The 10,529-nt window shown below is 38.2% G+C and overlaps 1 protein-coding gene across 2 annotated transcripts in view; it reads right to left on the bottom strand.

Moving 5' to 3' along the window:
- LOC106871903 (DNA excision repair protein ERCC-1) overlaps positions 1-10,529 on the bottom strand; it is a 39,061-nt gene that overhangs the window by 23,974 nt on the left and 4,558 nt on the right. For both annotated transcript variants that reach the window (XM_014918662.2, XM_052972369.1), the window contains exon 2: positions 424-737. In XM_014918662.2, the coding sequence (XP_014774148.1) occupies positions 424-737 (314 nt within the window). The remainder of the gene's footprint in view (positions 1-423; positions 738-10,529) is intronic.

The following is a 10,529-nucleotide window of genomic DNA, read 5'->3' as shown; positions in this document are numbered from 1 at the left end:
TTAGGAAGGGCATCCAACTGTAGAAACTCTGCCAAATCAGATTGGAGCCTGGTGTAGTCATCCGATTTCACCAGTCCTCAGTCAAATCGTCCAACCCATGCTAGCATGGAAAGCGGACGTTAAACGATGATGATGATGATATATATATATATATATATATATATACACACACACACACATATTTGGCTTTTATATCTGGTCAGTCAAGTAATCAGTCTCTCACCTGAACTATTGTGACTTATGGTGCTACATTATGTTCATGCACTGAACAAAACTTACAGTAGTGGATTTAGGATTAAAGCAAAAGGCTAACTGCTAAAGAGCCAAACTGTTTATACATGGCTGATATCAAATGCTTACCTTACACAAATAATGGAATAAGATTAAAGCATTTAAAATTATAGATATATATTTCACTAATACCTTTTCAAAGGATCATCTGCTTTCAGATTATCAGTTTTCTTATTTTCAGATGTATCAGAGGAAATTTCCGATGTTGATTTACTTGAAGAATCATTACAGCTTGGTTTTGTTACATTGTTGGTTTGGTCATTTGAAGTAGAAGCTTGGTGGAATTCTGGGGGAATGTGTTCCTTATTAGTTGATACGTCTTTCTTCTCAGGTGTAGAAGATTTAGGAGGAAGAGAGGTCTCCTTTACAGGTGAGCTGTTTGTAGTAGCTTTGAATGGTGAAATGGAGGCTGCTGTCTTGTGAAATCCAGATGAAATAGGCAAAGGCTGAAAAGAAGAATAATTATGCTACCATTATCAATCATTTTCATTTCAGGATAATTATATTTCCAGTTAAGGTATCTGGTCTTGTCTTGTGCTGAAATTCGGCCCTTCATTTAGTAGAAGCAACAGAAAACCAGCCAAATGGTAAACCTGCCCTTGAATATTAAAAAATGGCATTCATCCTTTTCATTTAAGACTAGCAGTACCAAACAAGATCATTTGAAACTAGAAGTTGCACTTATAGTGTATTTGTTTGTGTGTGTGTGTGTTATCATTAGCATTTTGATGTCTACTTTTCCATGTTGGCTCAGGCTAGATTCACTGAAGCAGAATTTTGAAAGCAGATGTTCTTCCATCTGCTACCAAGCACGGTAGTATTTCCCCCTAATCCAGACATATTTTCTTAGAAGATTGCAAACAAGTGTCACAATTTGCACAACTATGAAGCTTGTTTACATTTAACTAGTTCTGTCAAAATATGGGCATATACAAACATATGCAACCATGTGTGTGCAAAAATATAAGTATATAAGTATTGGGTCATCCCATAAATAATGTGCATGAACTAAAAGTCAGAGAAAGACAGTATAAACTACCTGCATCAACTTGCTATCAAAGCAGGCAGTAATTTTATCTTATGGTTATTCTTAGTGCAAGTTTTGAAGAGTGCAGTTCGATTTTAAGTTATTTTTTCAAAGCTATAATGGAAGCGAGAAAGGAGCAGCATATTTTGCTTTATGAGTTCAATAAAGGCAACGACACAACGCAAAGTGCAAGGAATATTAATGCAGTATATGGGAATTGGATGATATGCATAAGCCAGAGTCGATGGAGGTTCCAGAAATTCTGAGCCAGAAACTACAGCCTAGAAGGCAAGCCTCGTCCTGGAAGATCTCCACAAGGACATCCTGCAAACCCTGGTGGATCAAAATCCCGTCGTAACTATTGAGGAACTAGCAGAGAAGCTTGGATTTGGTCATTCGACCAATCATTGGCACCTGCATGCCATCGGAAAAGTTAGCAAATTGGGTCGATGGGTTCCTTACAAACTCTCCAAGTCTAATCATGCACAGGGAGTGAAAGTATGTTCTTCTTTGCTATCATGTCTCACAAGCGAACTTTTTGGGGGACTGAATAGTAACTAGTGATGAGAAATGGGTTCTTTATAAAAATGTCAGGTGCCAAAGACAGTGGGTAGAGAAAGGAGAAACACTGGCACCCCAGGCTAAAAAAGGTCTTCATGTAAGGTGTTGTCATCTGCTTGGTGGGATATGAAAGCTTTAATCCACTTTGAACTTTTAAACCCAAACCAAATGATAAAAAAAGGAGATCTACTGCAAACAGTTTGAGTGGCTTAAGTGAGCACTAGAAGAAAAACAACTATCTTCACTTTCAAGACGAAAGGAGTTCTGCCATCAGGATAATGCTCAGCCACATACACCAAGGATGACATTCCAAAGGTTGGAGCAGTTTGAATGGGAAATGATGCCCCACCCACCATATTCGCCAGACATTGCCCCATCTGATTATCATTTATTCTGGAGTGTTCAAAATCATTTGGACGGAAAAAATATGAATTCTGTAGACAAGGTCAGAACAGTACTGGAGGAATATTTGGAAGCGGGGCCTTGCAAGTCTACCAGATAGATGGAAAGGCATTGAGAAAAATGAAAATGAGTATATTTTAGATAAAAAAAAAGGACTTAATCTTAATTTTGAAAAATAAAAGAAGTATAACAAAACCACATTATTTATGGGATGACCCAATGTATGTATGTATGTGTGCTGTAATTAAATGAGAGCTACAATTGTACAGCCAGTTTTCACTCCCTTTCCCCAGAACCACTTCTATTGACATCCACCTCTTGTTCTTATCACAACCTCCCCCACTCATACTTAGCAGTGACAACTCAAACCCTTGTTTATCATTCACCACAACCCCCACTTCTGACCAGTTCTCACTCTTCCATCACTTCCAGACTCTCGCAACCTTCACCAACCCAACCCACCTGATCTTTTGTCCCTCTGCATTTCTGCCAAATTCAGTTACAAGGTTTTTTTCTTTGGTTGTCTCCAGGCACTTCTCCAATGTGGTATATAATAGGATTGAACCCAAATACTACATGGTTGCAAAATAAACTTCTTAACCATACAGTCATCTTTACACTTATATATATATATATATATGTATATATATATATATATATATATATATATATATATATATATATATATATATATATATATATATATATATATCATCACCATCATCATCATCGTTTAACGTCCGCTTTCCATGCTAGCATGGGTTATGAGAGAGTACTATAAAAATTAAGTCTGACTCAAGAGCATAATAAATAGAAGCTTATTAATTTGAATGTGAAATAATTCAGGAATAAATTATATTCTACCTTCCAATGTATTCAAAACTGCATGCTAACTTTTCAAAGATATGATTTTTAAATGAATTTTAATAACTATAGAGTTCCACTATACACTGTCTGTTCACTAAATCTACGAGGGATGATTGAGAAACAGTGTATGAAAGAGGAGTGGGGAAGCTAGCCACTACATTACAACTATCAGTGTTACATTATCTATTTTCTTGAATCTGCCGTTTTTCTGACGAGAGATTTTTTCTTCTTTACTCAGAGTAGAGCATGCAACCACAGAAAATCTGCTTCGACAATTGTTTGACCCATGCAAGCATGGAAAAAAAGAATGTTGAATAATAATTATTATTATTATTAAGGCAATGAGCTGGCAGAACCATTAGCATGCCAGACAAGATGCTTAGTGGCATTTCATCTATCTTTACATTTTGAGTTCAAATTCCACTGTGGTCAACTTTGCCTTTCATCCTTTCAGGGTTGATAAAGTAAGTACCAGTTGAGTACTGGGTTGATGAAAGTGACTATGCACCTTCCCTAAAAATTTCAGGCCTTGTGGCTATAGTAGAAAGGATTTTTATCTCCACCTTAGCGAAGGCAGAGGTATTGTTTTCAGTCGTGTTTGTTTGTTTGTTATTTGTCTGTGGACAAGATATCTCAAGAACCACTGGGTGGATTCGGATGAAAATTTCAAGAATGTTTGGTCTTGTGACTGGCACGAAGTGATTAAATTTTGGGATCAATCTGGTACCTGATAAGGATTCTGGATTATTTGTTATATTCACTTTATATGAATTATTACAAAATATTCTCATTTTAAAAACCATCTCCAGCTAATCGTTGAGAAGACATTGGTGTTGCCTTGGCAGAGGTTTGCGCTCTCTGAGTGCTCGTTATTATTATTATAGAATGACTGAGATTAGGGTACAAAGCTATTGACAAATGGTAGCATTGTTTCAAGGCAAAATGACAAACATTGACTCTGATTGCTGTTGCTGCTAAGCCCAAAGTCAGTTCTGCCGAAACATCTACAATCAAAAGCATTCTAGACTCATTTTCTTTTCAAGAACAGATTGTATTATCAAGAGTGTCCTTTTCTATTAAGACAAGTGTAGTTGAAGGAAGATTTGGTCACTATTTCTAGCAACATGAGTGACCACACAGAGGCTTTCTCATTAGTCCACAGAAATACAAGCTACATAGTGAATTCTTTGATACAGACATGAAGGAATTTGCAATTATTCCAGAAATGAATTGACCTAAACATAAGACTAAATTAATTATTCTAGTATAAAAAGAAAACCAGATTTGCTTTCAGAACTTTCTCTATTGACTAATATTACATGCAGTCATCACATGATAATAGAGAAAATTATTCATAAAGATTGAAAGCCTTTGATAGGTTTTATTGTATAAATGAATGCAGCTGTTTGTATATTGTCTGTGCAAGATAAGTATCTATGCTGAATAAAGCCTATGGATAAGTGGTCTTCCGACTGTACAATGGTAGCTGTTAAAGTTAACAAGGATGATGTAATGAGTCAAGTTAAAATATACAGACAGGAAGTGAGTGAAAAAAAATGTAGTTTTATGTAGGAGGAAATGTATGCATTGTTTATTATGATATTAGGTTACATCCCTTTACATTCTGAGTTCAAATCTTACTTAACCCATTAAGTCCCAGAGTACTTAAATTTCTGAATATTACTTTTAAATTTTTACCAATGATTGAAAATAGGTTAAAATGAAAAAAATAATTATTTAAACTCCTTTACTTCAAGTAGAAATGGAAATACTCAGTGTCCTATAAATTGGACACTGAGACAATGTGATTTAGCTTATTTAATGTTCTCGTTTAGTGTCCTATTTATAGGACAGTGGGACTTAATGAGTTAAGTTCACTCTGATTTCCGTCTTTCAAAGTTTAATAATTTAAATACTGAAGTCAATGTAAATTGACAATACCCTAAAACAATGGTTCTCAATCATTTTTTGCCTATAGACCCCTTTGATTCCTATTTTGCTCTCCTGGATCTCCATAGCCATTCAATGTATATAAAGAAAACCATATTGTATTTTTATGATTATATATTAAGAATTATATAAAAAAAAAAAAAATCAAATATTTTGTGTATCGTAGAAGTATAAGCAATTTATTGCACTTAAATTTTAACAAAATCTTATATGGACCCCCAAGTCCCATATGGAGTCAGGTTGAGAACTACTGGTCTAAAAGATGGGGCTCCAGCATTGTTAGATTCCCACAACTCAAATAGTAAACACACAAGTTCAGTTTCACAGCCACCCTAAGAGAACTGCTTGAGGTGGGAAGCAAGGATATTTAATTGCCAAAACTTAATGGGGTTGATGCTAAAATTATTTTAAAAAGTGGCTCGTTATGATTCAGTTTCCAATACTCATGAACAGATATCAAAATCACCATCATTTAACATCTATTTTCCATGCTGTCATGAGTTGGACAGTATGACAGGAACTGGCAAGGCCAGGGGCCACACCAAGTTCGATAGTCTGTTTTGATTTGGTTTCTATGGCTGGATGCCTTTCCTAATGCCAGCCACTCCACAGAGTGTACTGGGTGCTTTTTATGTGGCACCACAACAAGAGCACCAGCACCCACACCAAGGCTTTTTACATGGCACCTTGTAATTCTGCTGTGGTGGATGGGTCTTCTCGAGTACAGCAATGCACCACATATCCTGATCCTCTGTCATATTTGTAAAGTTCAGCATTTTGAGATCAGCCTTCTCACTGAGATATTCAAAGCATCAGATTTCAACACCAACAGCATTAAATCATTCAGTGAATTTTGTGAACCATTCAAATAAAGTGCATATACAGATTATCAACTCTGTCCAATCCTTGGACTGCTTCACAATATACACCGCTCTGTAATGTATGTGTATGACCTGTCACATCTTCCCTATCTTATCCTTCTCTCTCACCTCACTCTTTCTCTCTCTCCCGCCAATTGAGGTAGTCATATATCTCCTCATGTTTCTATTCAAACCCCAACTTCTCATGACCTGGCACAAATCCACCTTCCTCAATACTTCTCTCCACTCAGTAGAGTGTGAAGAGGGACTTGTCTTGCAAGTTACTTAGTGACCTTGCTGCCACATAAAAAAGCAGCCAGTGCCCTGTAAAGTGGTTGACATTAGGAAGGGCATCCAGCTGTAGAAACCATGCCAAAGTTGCCAGTAGAGCTTGGGATAGTCTACAGACATGCCAACTCCCATCAACCCATGCCAGCATGTAAAGTGGATGTTAAATGATGATGATGATTGGAACAAGAAAAAGTCTTGAATTAAGAAAACACATGACTTGTATCTTTTATCTTTTACTTGTTTCAGTCATTAGACTGCAGCCATGCTGGGGCAACACCTAGAACTTTTAGTTGAATGAAGTGACCCTGGTACCTTTTTTTTCTTTTCAAGCCTGGTACTTATCCGATTGGTCTCTTTTGCTGAACTGCTAAATTACAGGAATGTAACCACACCAACACTGGTTGTCAAGCAGTGGAGGGGTGGGTGGGGAAATAAACACACACCAAATCCACTCACAAGGATTTGGTGGGCCTGAGGCTATTGTAGAAGTCACTTACCCTAGTTACCACAGAGTGCGACTGAACCCAGAACCATGTGGTTGAGAAGCAAGATTTTTACCACTCAGCCATGCCTGCCCATATGCATGACTTTTCAAAGGACCACCAACAAGAATTTACATGACCTGACCAATTTAGTGATAATACATTAAAAATTTATGCACACACAGGAATGGATAATATCTTCAATAATTCTGTTATTAAATCAAAATCCAGTTTGTTTGTTTTTTTGTTTCCCCATCCATACACAGCAAACACTTAACATTCCTTAAATTATGTTATTTTACGAAGACACAAAAGATGTTTAATTGCCGAAACTTACAGAAGTGTTAAATTGGACACTTTAAGGGGAAGATAAGATGATCCAAAGTATACATTGGAAGTATGTTTGTGTGTATGTTCATTTGTACTGGTTTATGTGTGAGTATGTACATATATATGAGTATGATTTTATATACATATAGTTATAAAAATATGTCCTTAAACTTGCTTGTGTTCATCTGGGTCAGTAAATGTGTGATTTTGTATGCATGCTCATCATGAGTGTTAATCATTGTGTGGGTGGCACATAAAAGACACCATTTCGAGCGTGGCCGTTGCCAGTATCGCCTGACTGGCCTTCGTGCAGGTGACACGTAAAAGCACCTACTACACTCTCTGAGTGGTTGGCGTTAGGAAGGGCATCCAGCTGTAGAAACTCTGCCACATTTAGATTGGAGCCTGGTGTTGCCATCCGGTTTCACCAGTCCTCAGTCAAATCGTCCAACCCATGCTAGCATGGAAAGCGGACGTTAAACGAAACGAAATGAACGAACATACACACACACACACACACATATATATATACATACACGTGTGTGTGTGTATGTAAGAGAAGAAGTCTCACTTTTCTTCCTTCATTGGGATTGTCTCTGTACTGCTCCTGATTATTATTTAAATATAAATGTTTAATCCAAATAAAACACTTGTATTATTCAAAGTCTCTGTCTGAAGAATTTGTAATAGGAAATTCCTTACATGTCTGTCTAACATGTAAACCATTTTAATTCCTATTAGCATTCACAACCTCTAGGATACAACCGGCTGTGCCTGCAGGTTTATCAAAGAGTTAAATAACATCTACTTAACAGCGCAAATGAGAAAGTGTGGTGTGTGTACCAGAAACACAAGTGTGAGTATGTAAGTAACTCTAAGTGTGTATAGACGCATATGATATTTTTTCTTTTATTCTTATCTACTCCGTCTTTGATTTAGTATGTACTTGTCTACATTTCTTTAATATACTAAATAAATGTAGACAGAAACAGGTGTCTTACTATAAAGGAGGTACATGGTTTCCTGGCCCAAGAGAGAGAGAAATAGACAGAAACAGGTGTGTTGCTGTAAAGGAGGTACATGGTTACCCAACTTGAAGAAAGGGCAGAAGAAAGAGAGAGAGAGTAGGAGACTGCAGGAGAGAGATGGTGGCAAAATGCTGGGCATACTCACAAGGGACAGGGATTAGGATATAAATGGGATGGCCGAGTAAAAGGAGAGAGAGAGAGATGGTGACAAGTGTCAGGGCATACCCTTGATGTATGGAAGTCATAATATAAGTGGCATTGTCAAAGAAGCATGAGTAGAGAGTGTGCGAGGGGAATGTAGTGAGTGGTGAAAACCTGGGTATATGGGGGTGGGGTGGGGGCTACTGGATAGCAACGATACAGTGAACAGGGCTGGGGAGTGAGATATAAGCATAGTGCATGAAAGAGGAGACATGAGAAAAAGAAGAGATGTAGTTTGGTTTGTTGGGGTAGGGTGTGTGAAAGGTTTTCTTGTTACATGTGGGTGGAACAAACAGCACTTCTAGAACTCAGTTTCACTGATGCAGGCAGGTCTTCTCAAGAGATAGTCCTTTTGCTGTCAACAGAGGAAATAGCTCTCTGAACTTCCTCTATCCTATTCTTACTCTAGAAACAATACTTCCAGAGTATTTTCTACCTTTGCTAATTTGGTCACCTAGGTAACAGAAACGATTTACAATCTCAAGAGAGCCTCCTGGGCATTTGAGAGAATCTAAGTCCCATGTGCTTTTAGTGCTTTATTGTTCCTGCACATCTGCCATATACAAAGACAACTTTATCTGTTAATCCACTACACCTCTTATGTGCCCATAGCTTATACTGGGTGCAGCAAATAGAATTACTTCCAAACCCTTTCCTACATATTGAGTAGGGTCATTTACCTGATGAGAAGTGTTTTATCTTCTTTCTTGCTAACAAATTTGGTCTTTGTTAGGTTAATTTAAGGCCTTTTGATTCAGGTTTTGTTTCCATATCTGGAATTTGTTTCTCTAATTCAGCTACAGATTCAGCAATAAGTAGTTCCTGTGGGCATCCAGTTTTGAATTCCTCTGTTATGGCCAGGAGAATTATAATGAATAAGAGTGGGCTGAAAACTGACCCTTGGTGAACCTCTACTTGTACGCTAAATTCATCACTATATTTGTGGCTGACTCTCACATTACTGTTCATGACTTGTACAGCTCTAACAAGTCACTCCTCTACTCCTAACTTCCTTAGAGACCACCAGATAACACACCAGCATTGATTTGTAAGCAATGGTGGCAGGGACAAACACAGACACACAAATAAATATATATATATATCATCATCAATATCACTGTTTAACGCCCACTTTCCATGCTGGCATGGGTTGAACAGTTTGACTGAGAACTGGCTAGCCGAGATGCTGCACCAGGCTCCAATCTGATCTGGCAAGGTTTCTACAGCTGGATGTCCTTCCTAACCTCAACCACTACAAGAGTGTAGTAGGTGCTTTTATGTGCCACGGGCACGTATGCCAATCAAGCAGCACAAGAATCGGCCACGCCAGAATTGTGCTTTTGAAATGCCACTGGCATTGGCCACACCAGAATGGTGCATTCTACATGCCAGTCAGGCAGCACTGCCATTGGTCACACTTGAATGCTGCTTTATACCTCCAAAGATCTCGGTCACTTGTCATTGCCTCTGTGAGGCCCAACGCTTGAAGGTTGTACTTCACCACCTCATCCCATTTCTTCCTGGGTCTACCTCTTCCATAGTTACCCTCCACTGTTAGGGTGTGACACTTCTTCAAACAGCTATCCTCATCCATATGCAACACATGACCATACCAGCACAGTCGTTTCTCTTGCACACCACATCTGATGCTTCTTATGTCCAACTTTTCTCTCAGGATACTTACACTCTGTCATTACACATCCAGCAGAGCATTACTAGCTTCATTTCTTTCAAGCCTATGTATGTCCTCAGCAGTCACAGCCTATGTTTCACTGTTGTGTAGCATGCTGTTCACACACAGCCATCATACAGTCTACCTTTCACTCTGACTAAGAGGCCCTTTGTTACCAACAGAAGTAGGATCTCTCTGAACTTTGCCCAGGTTACTGTTATTCAACCAGCTATGCTCTCAGAGCAGCTGCCGCCGCTACTGACTTGGTCATCTAGGTAACGGAAGCTATCAACTACTTCTAGTTTTTTTTTTCCCCCTGGTATATGATGGAATCTGTTTTCTGTATATTTTTGGTGTTTATTGCACCTGTGCATCTACCACACACAAAAACTATCTTCCCAGTTAACCTTCCTTTGATACTGCTGCACCTCTTATGTGTCCACAGCTTACACTGGGTACATCTTATGGAGTCTCTACCTAAGCCTTTTCTGCAGATTGAGCAGGGTCATCTACCTGAAGGGATTTTTTTTTTCCGACTCACGATCTCTGTAATTTTTCTACGGGTTT

Source organism: Octopus bimaculoides, chromosome 13 (assembly GCF_001194135.2).
Source record: "Octopus bimaculoides isolate UCB-OBI-ISO-001 chromosome 13, ASM119413v2, whole genome shotgun sequence".
NCBI lineage: Eukaryota > Metazoa > Mollusca > Cephalopoda > Octopoda > Octopodidae > Octopus > Octopus bimaculoides.
The sequence above is the reverse complement of the archived record's forward strand: the minus strand, read 5'-3'. Positions and strand labels throughout refer to the sequence as shown.